This window comes from Phasianus colchicus, chromosome 3 (assembly GCF_987193195.1).
Source record: "Phasianus colchicus chromosome 3, bPhaCol1.hap1.1, whole genome shotgun sequence".
Classification (NCBI taxonomy): domain Eukaryota; kingdom Metazoa; phylum Chordata; class Aves; order Galliformes; family Phasianidae; genus Phasianus; species Phasianus colchicus.
Window position 1 is genome coordinate 13667460 of NC_143438.1, and position 13997 is coordinate 13681456.

General features: G+C 47.8%; 3 protein-coding genes across 9 annotated transcripts in view; 1 reads left to right on the forward strand and 2 right to left on the reverse strand.

Moving 5' to 3' along the window:
* Positions 1-3388, reverse strand: part of RIPK1 (receptor interacting serine/threonine kinase 1) — a 24357-nt gene extending 20969 nt beyond the window's left edge. The window contains exons 1-2 of one of the 7 annotated variants that reach the window (XM_031589294.2): positions 3257-3388; positions 1621-1722 (exon numbers count right to left, since the gene is read on the reverse strand). The gene's annotated coding sequence lies outside the window, so the exon portion shown is untranslated. Of the gene's footprint in view, positions 1-1620; positions 3229-3256 lie in introns of those variants that run through there. The other 6 variants (XM_090137000.1, XM_090137001.1, XM_090137002.1 and 3 more) reach the window with 6 other exon arrangements.
* On the forward strand, positions 2725-12063 carry LOC149918412 (uncharacterized). The gene is made up of 3 exons (XM_090138290.1): positions 2725-2787; positions 2891-3653; positions 4606-12063. Exons 1-3 carry the CDS (start codon positions 2725-2727, stop codon positions 4638-4640), a joined length of 861 nt encoding a protein of 286 aa, XP_089994416.1. The 3' UTR covers positions 4641-12063.
* Positions 12063-13176, reverse strand: LOC116226412 (uncharacterized). Its single transcript, XM_090137004.1, has one exon. The coding sequence runs from the start codon at positions 13174-13176 to the stop codon at positions 12238-12240; it is 939 nt and encodes a 312-aa protein (XP_089993130.1). The 3' UTR covers positions 12063-12237.
* Positions 13177-13997: the final 821 nt, after the last annotated feature.

Below are 13997 nucleotides of genomic sequence, written 5' to 3' on the forward strand. Positions count from 1 at the left end.
GATGAGACCATAAGATCACAAATGATGTATTCTATCAATACATTACAGTTATATTAAACTGATGTTAAACTGTTTCTTCACCTGATTGCTGCAAATCACTGCTAATAGTAATAATATGTGTTCTTATCCATATAATACATAGTGGATTGGTACTGTCCTTGTACCTCATGCTACGCTTGCAAAAACTGAGAACCTGAAAACCAAGGGCCACAGTTCCAAGGGCAGGTTGTGGATAGCAATTCTGAGAGGCAATTTATTTTCTATATTGATTGAATGTGGGTGTACCAGATGCCTAGATAGTTATATAACTCTAAGCTACATCTTAAGCATCTTTGCAAATTCAGCTTTCAAGAGTTTACTTTAAGTTTAAAACAAAGGGAAGTTTTCTCTGGATGATGAAAGAGAGAACCCAGCTTCTGTAGAAAACTCCTTTTCACAGCTGCCTCAATTTAAGGAGCAAACACTGGCAAGGACTGTGGTGGGGGGATATAAGGCAACACTCTCTTGTCCCCATCCCTTGGAAAAAAAGAATAAAAGATGGAGAAATTATGAAGGCTTGCAGTAACTCCTGAATAAAACAACAACAACAAAAAAGACTGAGAACTTGGGGAATCCTTGAAATGGGTAGGTGAGTCACCCCAGTGAATACCCAAACCATTTTAAGCTTTTGATAAAGCTCCAGTACTCTCTTGCCTGACGTGTCTCTCAGGAGGTAATCGTGTTATGTCACGTAAAGGAAAAGTTTTCTAATAAGAGGCAAAGTCCAAGAGACCAGAAGGGTTGTGCAGTTGTAGTTTGTTCCGGGTGGCTGTGACAGCTGTAACAGAGGCACTTTCAGCAGCAAAAGATTAGTTCATTCAGGAGCTGAAGGAAGAGAGATGTTCATGTGCAGATCTGGAAACCAGCTGATCGTTTCAATACTGACAAGCCAAAATAGGGAAGATTAAAGAATAATAACTTTCTGTATTCTGTAGAATACAGAAAGCAACAGTTCCTTCCCTGTATATGTATATGCTATGATCTGTTGTCATACAGACAACAGGAAATCCTTCTTACAGTTGAAGCAGTTTGCTCTTCTCAGAGTTTTTTTCTTTGGCTTTCCTAGACTTGAAAGAATGCTGATTGTGTTTTGTTGGAGTGATAGCCTGCCTAGTAAGCACAGGACTGATGATACGGCACCTTGTGCTGCTGGGAATCCCTGCTGCTCTTATCTCCTTGAAAGTTCCCAGTGATGGGCTTATGGCTTCCTTGGTGTTCTTGGTGAGATGCTGCTGATGGGTATAGGTGTCATGAGTACAAAGGCCTGAATTCAGTCATGAGACTTTAACATCAGGCTGGATGTGGCTCTGGGCAGCCTGGTCTGGTGGTTGGTGGCCCTGCACATAGCAGGGGGGTTGAAACTCGATGATCACTGTGGTCCTTTTTAACCCAGGCCATTCTATGATTCTATGATCCATAGTAAGTTATGCATGCAAACGGTAATATCACATCTAAGTAGTAACTGCTCATGCAAGAATTGCACGTACTGCTCTTCTGAACACAAATTACATATGTAGATGTGTATTATTTAAAGACTACTTATTTCAGTATGCTACCTAACAAGATACTGACTGTTGTTACCTGGAAGTGTCAGATAGTGCAGAAATCAAGGAGGAGGGCTCAGGTCCATGCAGAGCTTACTTCTTTTTGAGATACATGGTGATTCAGACGTACCCTTAGCACCTGTGATACATCAATACATACATTAAGTGTCTGTGATTGAGAGAAAAGACGTTTTGTGGGTCAGCTCAGCCTAGCCTTACACAGGCCAATTCTACTTCTTGCAGGCAGTTTGTATCCTATAAAGTCACCCTCACCAGTATAGTTGGTCGATTACAAAACACATTATTTCCAACATACTACTCTGAACATCTGTATTAGAGATGATTGATATTTAACAACTGTGCATACGTACTATGAAATCTTTGAACAACGGTTGCTAAAAGAGAGGGATCTCTTTATCCACCAGCATTCTTGGCTTTTCTTTGGAGAGCAGCAGAAGTATAATATGTGGTTCTGTGGCAGTTTTCTTTTTAACCCCCTGGTTATGTTCTCCCCTCTGACTCCTGAGAGCAGCACAAACTCCCTAGAACCGTGCCCTGCTCACCAGCCATATGGGTGTAACTGGCATTGGAAAGCAGCTCGCTCCATTCCACTGGTTTGATACCGATCTGACGTAGGCCTTGTGTGGCATGCATGGTTAAGGAGCACTGCTGGCTGTATTAATATGTGGTAAGATGAAGAAAGTCAACCTGTAACTACAGGCCTTTAGGTCTAATGCTACTTGGAGCAGGTGACTTCTTGGGAGGCATTGCCAGACACAATCAAAGCAAGGGGCCGAGTCTGTAGCTACCTAAAGCTCTTGGTCACTTAGTTAGCAGTGAAGAATGGAGAATAACAAACTGGAACTGGTATCACTGATATGGGCAAATGGGGGAGAAAGATGGAAGGGCTGCAGCAGCGGAGAACAAAATTATGCATGTGCAGATGTTTCAAATCCTGTTAGTGCCTCACAGTTCTATCACTGTAGCTCTCATAACCCACTCAACCTAAACCTTTCTATTCTGCTATTTTTTTTTTCTTTTTCTCTATGGTGTTTTTTTCACTGAGGAGCATTTACTTCTTTACTTTTGGAAACAGCGAAGATAAATACGCATTGCATGGGCAGTCTAGGAAGGGGAGTCCATGGGAATGCACAGAGAAGCCAAACTAAAGGAAGCAGACAGTAGGGATACGCTGAGTGCTCTGGTAGAAGAGCAGAGGGAGATGGGAAGGGGAGAGCAGTGAGGGTCTGCGGGACGCTTTGCAGCAGTACAGCCGTATCACCGTCGCTTTATAAACGCTCACAAAGACGTGCATCCCTCCGCGGGACAACACGGACAGCCTGTCTGTCAGGACCCGGGCTTTGGCTCCGGCCTACTTCTCGTTGGCCGGCAGCGCGTCCTCCTCCGGCTCCTCCCGGCGGCTTCCTGCCCGCCGGCCCCGCTCGTGCCGCCTCCCCGCTCTCTCACCGTTCCCGCGTGCCGCACGCCGCGCCTCGCCTCGCCTCTTCTCTTCTCTCCTCTTCCTCTCCCGGGGCTGTCAGCCCGGCGGGCACCGAGGCCGGCCCGGGAGCCGCGAGCCGGCGTCGCCGCAAGATGGGGGCGGCGCGGGACTTTCGGTTTCGGCGGGGCAGCCGGCTGCCCGGCCCGCTCTGCCCCGCTCCGTCGAGCCTTACCGTGGCTGCGGGCTCCGTCCTGCCGCCTCGCCGGCCCCTGCCGAGCCCCGCGGCCCGGCGGCGGAGGTCTCGCCGCGCCCCGCCGCTGCGCCTGCTCGGAAGTGGAGGAAGCGGCTCGGGCTGCGGCTGTCGCTCCTCCGTCGGCTCTTGCGCAGGGTAAGCGGGACTGCGCGAAAGTCACACACCCTGCGACGGGAAGCGGCGGCGCGGCGCTTCGGGCGCGGGCCTGGAGAGGCAGGGATGTGGCTGATAACGCAGACGGTGGAGAAACGCCTTTCTTTGCTGCGGCGTCGGTGCTTAAAAGGCAGCGTAGCGCGGAGGAAACGTGACGCAGCTGCAGAAATATATAACCTAGAAGGACAGGCACAAAGCATCCAGTCCATTCAGCTCTGCAGAGGTCAGCCCGCTTCTGTCAAACTTGTTTGTTATACTAACAGCAAGGAAGACTGCACAACTTCTTAATGCATTCTATTATTTTCATTAGGAAAGCTGTTCTAAAATAGAAATGGCTAATGTAGCATCTTTACATAAGACCAACCCTAAATCATGAATAACTGCCTTTCCCATTCTAGGGAATTCTTGCACTCTTCGCAGTGCTGAGTGGGTGCCGCAGAGTTCAGGGCTCGGCACTAACAGAACAGCAGCAGCAAGTCCATATGGGAGGTAACAGCAGCCCACAGCTAGCTTATGTTTAAGGGGGGGGGGGTCTTTCTACAGCTGGAGGTCAAGCTCTAGAAATTTGATGAAGTGTCCAGTAAGGAATCCAGTAGCCTGTTTCTGTTTCCTGGTGGAAGCTGAGGGCCAAGACTATTGTAGATCAAAAAGAAACACAATGGCCAGGGTGGCATTGTTTAATTCTGTGCTAAAGCCCATAGTGAGTTTCCTTGATAAGGTTCCTGGGAAGGACTTCTGAGGCTATGTTTGTATCAGTCCTATGCCTCTCTTGCAAACAAAATAATCATACTCCCTTTAGTATTGTAAAACCTTTGAGTTTTTACAATGGTGTGTAATGCTGGCATATCCTGGAACTCTAGCCCTCTGCAAGTACAGAAATCAACCTTTATTCCTCTCTATGGTGGTTGTCAAGGAATCTGATTTTTTTAAATCACTGGTGCATCCTTGTTTGCCCTTTCAGAGAAAGAGGCAGTCTGACTCGTGCCTTCTGTTTCTCCTTAAATATCTTTATGGATGATCTGACCAAGCTGGGAGGGAGGTTGATCTGCCTAAGGGTAGGAAAGCCCTGCAGAGGGATCTGAATAGGCTGGATTGATGGACTGAGGCCAATTGTTCAGCAGGACCAAGTGCTGTGTCTTGCACTTTGATCACAACAACCCCATACATCGTTACAGGCTTGGTGCAGAGTGACTGGAAAGCTGCCTATTAGAAACGGACCTGGACAAGTTCAAGAGATGTGCAGATGTGACACTGAGAGACATGGTTAGTGGGCATGCTTGTGATGGATTGGCAGTTGGACTGATGATCTTAGAGGTCTTTCCAACCTTAATGATCTATGATTCTGTTCTATAATTCTGCTGGCCAGCATGTTCGTCCACAAGAGACACCCATACATGGCAGCTTTCTGTAAAGTGTCTCTTTGGAAAGAGAGGTGGGAAATGGCAGTGTGTGGAGAAGCAGAACAACTTTGGTGGTAGCATGGTCACTTCAAGGCTGAAGTTTCCTCCTTGGGCCTGAAAGCAGTTTTCTATACTTTGTTAGACAAACAAACAGCTTCTTTTCAGTAAATCTCCACAAAATGCTGAGTCTACCTGCTACTGCTCTAAATAACAATAAATAATAATTCTAATAAATAATGATGATGATGGCGATGGAACTGGCACGTGCCTAGTGCATCCCTGTTATCAACTGATTCTGGATTGACTAGAATGGAAACAGTCACGGGTGTTTAATGCTCTGGCAGCTCTGAATGGAAGGGCTGTTGACACCTATAGTAATTTGGAGGCCTAGGGCAGTCATGCTGAGATGACAAATTAAGTTTAATGTAATTTGAGGACAGGTGTTTCTTGGTTGTCCCTATAAAGTGTTATAAAGAAGGCTGTACTGAAACTACAGTCCAGAAGTTCTGAGATGGCATAGCAATGAAATAAAGCAAAAATTAATTCAGTCATATCTCAGAACTGTGGGGAAGTCATGCACTTTTGGCTTTCTGTTGCTATGCCAGACATTACGAAAATCATTTGACAGCGTTTTGTTTCTGGGTTTCTTTAATGCTCTTTGTTTTTGTTTTTCAGCTTCTTTGGAGCTTTGCATTACGTCCGTGGCTAAAGACAGGAAGTAAGATGGCTAAATCTCTAACAATTGTGTGGTTGAAAACCTTTCAGTATTAGTAGTAATTTACCAGTGAGCCCTGGGCAAAAAAAGACAGAAATTAACATTTCTTTGTTGGTTCTCAAGAGCTTTTTTTTAATGGAAAACTGGATTTCCTTCCTTTTTGTTTGTACTGTGGTTAACTGCCAGGTAGCTGCTCAGAGGCCCTTTCTTTTCTGTGTCTCACGTGCATTAGGAGCTGTGTAGGGACCGGCACTCTGATGGGATGTGGGTCTGATGGCACTGTGGCTGCCTGTGGCTGCAGGCTCCATGGGGAGCAGCAGGGAGGAGCAATCCCTCACACTGAATGTTCCCAGCTCTGGAGTCAATGCTGAGAGGTTAATTCTGGGCTCAGCACCCTGCCCAGGACACTGTACAGAGGGATGATCGGTGGACAATACCCTAAGCAGGTATTTGTCTGTAATCTTTCTGTAATCTACCTTTTAATCTAAAGCTAAAGCATTATCTGGTCTAATTGATCCCACTACTGTCCAACAGCTGTCAAGATATTATGTTGTACAGTTGATTTTACAGGGAGAGACTGTGATGTTTAGATACCTTTGGCCTACCAGTTCTACAAGAACTATTGAATTTCCCTGATGCCATAGAGGGTAGAGGAGGAAGAAGCTGCAGTACTGTGCAACAATCAGCATTGAGGGCCGTATCCCCTAAGGGAGCACAAATGTAGAATGTGATGCCCCTTAGATGTGGGACTACTACTGAATGCAGCCACAATTTCCTGTTGTAGTTAAGTTAGAAGATCTTCCACGATCCTCCTTGGATGTTGAGGTGTGGCCCAGCAGCAGCTGTAAGTGTAGAGAATAGTAAGAGGATTTACTTTCCCTTGGGCTTTAGATTGAGTTCCTTTGCTCTTCACATCCCACTGGAGTAAATTGTACTTGCAGATGTGGCAGTCTGCTTTTTGAAAAAAGGTGGTTAGTCCTTGTTTTCTTTCCTATGTCAGATACTAGCAAAAAACATTCTCATTTCATCAAGGGCAATTGAGAATTCAGTAACAGCTGTGAAGTACTTTGGCTGCACAATCCTGGAGAAGAAACAGGCTTTCTTCTGTAGTCATGGCACCCACTTGGCAGAAAGCTGTACCCCCTGTCAGCCCTGCATCCCCTCCAGTTGCAGCCACCCAAACTGAGCTCGAAGGGGAACCACCTTGACCACCCAGGGTGTGCTCAAGCTTCCTGTCAGTCAGGTGGCAGCAGCATTTTCTTACAGCCTTCTGGTAGCAGGAAGCAATACTGACAGGAACAGGCAGACCCAGCTGATCTGCATGTGGCTCCAAGGCTGGTATCACTGACACAGTTTTGAGTTTCTGGATCATGGGATGGTCTACACAACACCAGGCCTGCTGGCATCTAATGGGATGTACTTTTCTCATGGGATTTTTGTACAAGAGTTACCTGGGCTGATCAGTAGAACTTTAAATCAGATTCCGTGGGGAAAAGGAATAAAACCAGGCTCACATGGTGAACCTGATGAGTTACAGGATGGCACGACAAAATTTGAGGACTATGTGCTAGAGAGATCCTTCAGTTAGGCTCAGGAGGTGCTGGCTACAGTGAAGCACCTTTGAAATGTTGTTATCAAACATTATCAAACCTATGCACCCATCACGAGGAGCAAGTGAGAGAAGCCAGAAGCTTTGGTTCAGTCCCAGAGCTACAGCATCACTGACATCAGTGAAAACTGGTGGGCAAAGCCCTGTGACTGGTGTGTTGCTATGTACTGTTCTGGGTTCTTCAGCAGGGACAAGCAGGGCAGGTGAGGTCAGGAGGTGGTTGTGTGTGAGAAAGTGGCTGGGCTGTACAGAGCTGGCAACTGGTGATGGCATGGTTGGGAGCCTCTAGGTAAGGATTAAAGGACAAGCAAATAATGGAGATGTTGTTGTAGGAGTCTGCTATGGGCTACCCAGACAGGACAATGATAGCAATGAATTATTCTTTAAGAATCATGGAATCATAGAGTGGTTTGTGTTGGAAGGGACCTTTAAGATCATCTACTTCCAACCCCCCGCTACAGGCAGGGACTCCTCTCACTAGACCAGGTTGATCAAAGCCTCATCCAGCCTGGCCTGGAAAGCCTCAGGGAAGGGGCATTCACTGCCTCGCTGGGCAGCCTGTTCCAGTGTCTCACCACCCTCACAGTAAAGAATTTCTTCCTGATATCTAGTCTAAATCTACTCTCTTCCAGTTTAAAGCCATCTCCCCTTTCCTGTCTCTACATGCCCTTATAAAAAGTCCCTCCCCAGCTTTCCTGTAGGCCCCTTCAGATACTGCAAGGCTGCTGTGAGGTCTCCTCAGAGCCTTCTCTTCTCCAGACTGAACAGCCACAACTCTCTCAGCCTGATTACTAAGAGCTTATTACTAAGACCTAAAGAGATACCTCTGGATCAGCTGCCCTTGCCCTTATGGGCGACTTCAACTTGCTGATGCAAACAAGTACAGGACATTCATCCTATACTTTGATGATAACTTCTTGGTACAGATACAGAGAGAGCTGACTAGGAAATATGCTCCTCTTTTAAATAGAGAGGGTTTACATTGGTGAAGTGGCTATCTAGATCATAATGACTGTGAAGTAGTTGAGTTTAAAATCTTTGCTAGGAGGCAAACTACCACCAAAACTTCAACCCTGAATGTAGGGAGAGCAGATTTCAGGCTGCTCAGGGAACTAATTAATAAGGTATCCTGGGAAACTGCTTTTGAAGGCATTGGCAAGTGTTGTTCTTCCCCAGTATTTGTATGCAAGGATTCTTTTAGACTTTTTTTACTTGATTTTTGTAACTAAGGCTGGAACAGCTCTCAGTTAGTCTTTGTAGTGACTCACCTAATTTAAAAGGAAACACCGCAAATCTTCAAGCTTCATTTTTAAGTATATGAATCCCCTCAGAATGACGAGACAATGTCTGGCACAGAAACTTCAGATTACCACGAGCTTCAATTATTTGCTTTCCTTTTGTGTATGTAAGATTCTTAGGCTTTAGAATATATATTAATATATTAAGATTTTTCTTTAAAAAATGAAATTGTGTATGAATTATGCTTGGTATTTATTATTGGCTGCTCCTTTCCAGCAGAACCTTTTTGCAACTTGTTTATTGGAGGTATGTTGCTCTGTGAGCAGGCAACTAACCTCTAGTGAGATTGTTCCAGGAATCAAATATTGAAAGCAAAGAGGGAACTACTGAAAACTGTTAGGTTTTTGAAACCTGGCTTAAAAGTACCTTAAGGGCATTTTGATTTTTCTAGACTATGAGGCTTCTCGGTAATATAAATCAGATGGGGATCTACTTGTTTATCTGTGTCTTTCTGATGTTGCAAACATGCTTCACCTGCTGTAATAGAATATAAAATAAAGGAAAATTGTTATGATTTTTTGGAAAAAATCATGAGAGAATAAGACCAATGCTGCCTAAACATGTGTGGGATAGGAGGATCAGCTGCAAGAAAATAAAAATCTAGGCTAAATAGAGCAGGAAAGCACATTGCCTTTTCCCCAGTCTGAGACAGAGCTGAAGTTACCTAGCTCTAGCCTGGCTCTGACAAAGTCAGTGCAGTTTTGATAGGACTGTATTTAGCCCCTAGTGATACAGTAGAGCAATATATTTTTAGAGTTAAATTGCTGTAACGTTTCCAGTACTTCTAAGAAATTGATACTGTCCTTTTTCTTTTCTTCTTTCCTTATTAATCGCAGACCACTGTCTAAAAATTCTCCCTTGAGTTTTTGAAAGGCATGTGCCACGACACACATGTACCATGCACAGTGCATGCTACACAGGAGGCACTGAAAGTGTCTCAGCACCCACTATTGCACAGCTGGCTGCATTGACTGGCTTCTAAAGCACTGCAAGAGCACCCTTCTGCAACCATGTTTTATCTGGTATGCGTCCACACCCTTAGACACGGTTCAGAGTTCTGATTGCCTCTTCCCAGAATAGGTATAGCAAGGTAGTCATGAAATAAAGGAGTGACAAGAATTATGTGTCACATGGAGCAGTTTCTGTGTGGGAAGAGTCTATGCAGGAATCAACTGAAATGACTGTGAAGAGTTGCAGTTGGACAGTTGTTCTTGGTTTATTTACAGACCACATCACCTCTTTGTGTAATGGCTTTCAAATTGCAATGATGTTTTACATTTGAGCAGTTAAAGCACATGGAGAGTGATGATCTGACTGATACAGTCTATTTACATTTCCAGGAGGCTTTTGACCATGTTTCCTATCAGAATTTTTGATGGAAAGGTAAGGTTAAGAAAGGTTACAGCATGGACACATATCTAAAGGACAGGACAAAGAAGGCAATTGTAAATGGTCAGTTCTCTGTTCATGGGTTGTTACAAGTCAGGTTCTGCAGGGATCTGTGCTGCTGAAAATAAATGATGTGGAAAAGGATGTGAGCACTGAGGTTAAGAAAGTTTGCTGATAATGTAGTTGTTTCACATGAGAGAAGCCACTCTACCAGGCAGTTCAGTGGTCCCACAGCTCTTTTGAAAGTCCACTTCCTCAAAGCCAGGCAGCAAGCAGGTTAAACCAGCAAAAGACCTCCAGACTCAGGGCTTGCTAACAGTTCTTCATCCTCTCACCTCTCCCACAGTGTAGGTGTTTTCTGACCGGTTGGGTGAGAAGTGACTCACATGTGCTGTTTCAAGAGGGCAAGTTGCTGATGGATTGTGCGTATCAGTTTTGGCAGGGGTGAAGAATTAAAAGGGTCTAATGTTTAACCATCCTCAGCCTTAATTTATTAGGGGATGTTTTTGCTACCGACTGCAGATCACTGTTGTAAGTCAGAGGCTCAAGTGACGATCAGTGCTGTAGGCACTTGCACCTCTGTCTTCAGCATTCCCAGTGAGCCCCTGAGCCCACAGAGCTGCTGCCTATTTCATTGTGCCTTTTATCTCTTTCCCATGGAAAATTGCGAAAGGTGTTTTGTTTGTACTGATTCACAAGGACTTGGAGAATTAATGTGAGAATCTTCTGTGGGATCTTTTCTGCTAGGCCAGGATTTTCTCTATTTTTGAGGGCTTTGAGAGCTTAATGTTATTTTGAGACAAGGCTCCAACCCACCCTGGTGACAACTAATGGGCTCTTGCTTTCCCAGTGACAACCTTGCTCATGTTTTTTCCTTGAGCCTTGCAGAATTTGAGTACAAGGTGTGTGTCGTCTTCTCATTAAAGTCACTTCTAATCTGCTCCACTCAGACAGAGGAACTGAGGCTGCATTTTAAATTTTGACTCAAACAGAATAATGAAAACAGATTTCTTCATGTCATTAACAGACAGACTCATTATGTAGGAGTGAAAAACTGGAGCTCCTGAAGTCAGTGAGATCAAAATTTCTTCCAATGAGGTCTGGGTTTTTTTAAGGCTTTGTTTTTATTTTATCTTCAAATAGTTTGGAAAAAAACCAACTTCCAAACATTCCAGACTTGCTTGTATTTATGAAGGAACTTCCCATAATTTCATTATTCAAGCAAGTAAACAAATGTAACTGTGATTAGTAGTCCAGCTCATTGATGAGTACTTCAAAAAAACCAAGTAAATACCAAAACAAATACTCTGTGCACAACAAGTACGAAATACTGAAACGGATCATGTCCAACAAAAAGTAAGTAAATGCAGACAGAAGCCTAGAATCGATGTGCTTGTGATGACAGCTGCAGGAGGAGCAGAGATAGTTGAGGTTAGGTTTGGACCGCGTGTAACTATCTGTTCTTTCAATTCTAGTCATGGCTGTAGATCAGCTTGTGTCACAGAGAATGTGTGTGGCAGGGGTGCCTGGATTTTTGTTTGTTCCCTTGTTTTAACAACTGTGAAGCCAAAAGCTTACCATGACATGCAAACCTGATGATAGGTGGGTCAGTAGTTGTGAGGCAGGAGAGAACGTCACACCTGCGTGGCGTGGTGGACTGGCTCCTCTCTGAAACTGGGGACAAGCCCTGCTCCTCACAGCAAGCCCCGCTGCCCTCCAAACTCAGCACGAAGCCGAACAACACCTAGGTGGTTGGGACAGGGTCAGTTGGCACATGCCAGGGCTGAGGATGCACAAGATGATCAAGGGCAGGTCTCCCTTGCGCTGGGGAGCCTATCGCTGGGCCCAGCACTCCAGCTGCGGCCTCCTTCGAGCTGAGCAGAGGGGCAGGATCACCGCCCTTTGCACGCTGGCAGCACGCTGGCACCTCGTGCAGCCCAGCACAGCGCTCACCTTTGCGGGCAGCGCTCCTTGCTGGTTCAGCCAAGTGTCCGTCAGGACTCCTGGGTCCTGTCCAGCTGGGTGGCCCCGGCGGTGCTGTGGCCAGGAGCTGTTCCACCCCAGTGCAGAAATTTGCCCTTCCCCCCACTAGTTTAAATGGTGGGATTATTGGAGTAACTTGTGCTCCATCTCACAACTTATTGGGGCCCTCACGTGTTTTGTTAGCACTGCCATGAGTGCCGATTCATGGTGGTGGAAGTAAAGTTGCACTTCTACGCCTTCACTGAGGACCAGAAGAGGGGGAAAGCAACGCCAACAGCCTTGTCAATAACACAGAGACTTTTTATTTTTCATTGTAATAGATGTTTATTTTGTCTGCGAGCAGCAGGCCGAGAGGTCGATGTTGTCCTCCCAGCCCGCCGGAGCCGCGCTCTGACGGCAGTGCGGTGCCGGCCTAGCGCCGCCGCCGGGGCCGCCTCTTGCGGGACGGGGGCGAGTCCTGGCGGCTGCTGCTGGCCTTCCTCTTCGGGGGGCGCCGGGGCCCCCCACGCGAGCGGTCCCTGCCCCGGGCGGAGGGGCCCGCTGCCGCCGCCTGCCCTGGCTCCTCCTGCGGCTCCTGCGCTGAGGGCGCGGTGGCGGTGCTGGGGTGCCCGGGTCCCCCAGTAGAGCCGCCGGGCAGCTCCTCGGTGCTGGGCCCTGCGGGGCTGGTGGAGCGACCTGGGCCCGAGGCGAGAGGCTCGTGGTGGGAGGTGCTGGTGATGGGGCTGGCTGCAGGGCTGTCCTCCCGTCCTCCAGCAGCATGGCTGATTTGGTGGTCCAGCTCGTGGTGGATCATGGGGCCGTACAGGGCTGCCGCGGTGCTGATGAGCCTTCTGACGAAGGGCACCACGTCGCCATTGGTGATGAGCTGCAGCGCCTGCACCAAGGCCTCCTCGTCCAGCCCATGCTGACACAAGAAGTTCACAGTGGTGCACTGTCCCGCATAGACTTCCCACCAGTCATCGCTGGACACCTGCTGGATCTCCTCCTGCAGCCATTGGAGCAGGGGTTCGAGGTCTTCCGGATGTTCCCTGAAAAATGCAGCCCAGACCTCGGCTGGGAAGCTGTGCTCAGGTGGGATGAGCACCAGCTCTGCAGGCCCCTGCTCGTCCTGCAGGCCTTGATCTGAGTGCGCTGTGGGCTGCGGGACAGCACACTCCAGGTAATCGTCATCCGACCTCACCGAGTATCGGATGGTTGTTATTTCGTGCCCGCATACGGCACAACTCGGCTTCTTATTTGCCCACCAGATGGCACAGCCGTAGCACAGCTGGTGTTGGCAGGGGGTCACGTAGGTGACATCTTCCCGAATTTGCCCGCAGATGGGGCAGGTCCAGTTGGATGCCACGTCCATGGCCCTGGGCTGTGCGGTGGGCTGGGGAGAGCTGAGGTCGGGAAGCTGCTCCCCTGGTGCTGCAGCAAGCAGAAGGTGTTATGAACTGCAAAAGAGAGAGAGAGAGGCCACGGTCACTCACTGCCCCGGTCCCTCAGCAGCAAACCCTCCCGGTCCCTGTTGCTATTTCCTGTCAGGGAAATAAAAATTGCACGTTTCTGTTGCCCATGTAACTTGTAGCCAACTTGTGATTAGTTGGTGCCACGAGATGCCACGAGAAAGCTAGACTGGTTCAATATGTGGCAAGGGATGGCACTTTGGCTGTCCTGAGGACCAGCTCCTCACAGTCGCTGTACGCCCGCACTGCATGGATGATGGATTGCTCTGTTTGCAGAGTGGACACTGGGGCCTGCTGTTATTGCACGGCTGGGTGCAGTGGAAACAAAACTGGTGGCAGCATGGCACGGTGCATGCCATGCCGTCCCACTTCTCCAGGCCTGTGGGGCTGTGGGTATGTAATGCCACCTCCATGCTTCCACCAGTTGTGGTGGACCTGGGGGAGCGGGAGATGACAATGTGCTCCCCAGCTGAGATCCTGTTACAGCAGGTGTCACTCTGGAAGAGGACAAGAGACCCCATGGGCATGGGCTGGCTTGGGGAGGGTCCCTCAAGAATCCCCCCGGCTGCCGGCGTGAGGCATTGCCACGCTGCCTACCTGCGCTGCTGCACGCGCCTCTCCGCGATGTCCCGGCTGCCTGCTGCCAGCAGGGTCAGGATACAACACAAGTGGCTCTGAGACGCGTCTGAGAGCTGCGCCAGCAGCACCCAGAGCACGTTCCAGC

Excerpts from the sequence above, each read along its gene's own strand:
- LOC149918412 (XM_090138290.1), top strand. The coding sequence starts at position 2,725 with ATGGGAATGCACAGAGAAGCCAAACTAAAGGAAGCAGACAGTAGGGAT. Across the intron at positions 2,788-2,890 it reads GGGATACGCTGAGTGCTCTG|ACGTGCATCCCTCCGCGGGA; the intron begins GTAGAAGAGCAG and ends ACGCTCACAAAG. Across the intron at positions 3,654-4,605 it reads GTCCATTCAGCTCTGCAGAG|GCTTGGTGCAGAGTGACTGG; the intron begins GTCAGCCCGCTT and ends ACATCGTTACAG.
- LOC116226412 (XM_090137004.1), bottom strand. The coding sequence starts at position 13,176 with ATGGACGTGGCATCCAACTGGACCTGCCCCATCTGCGGGCAAATTCGG.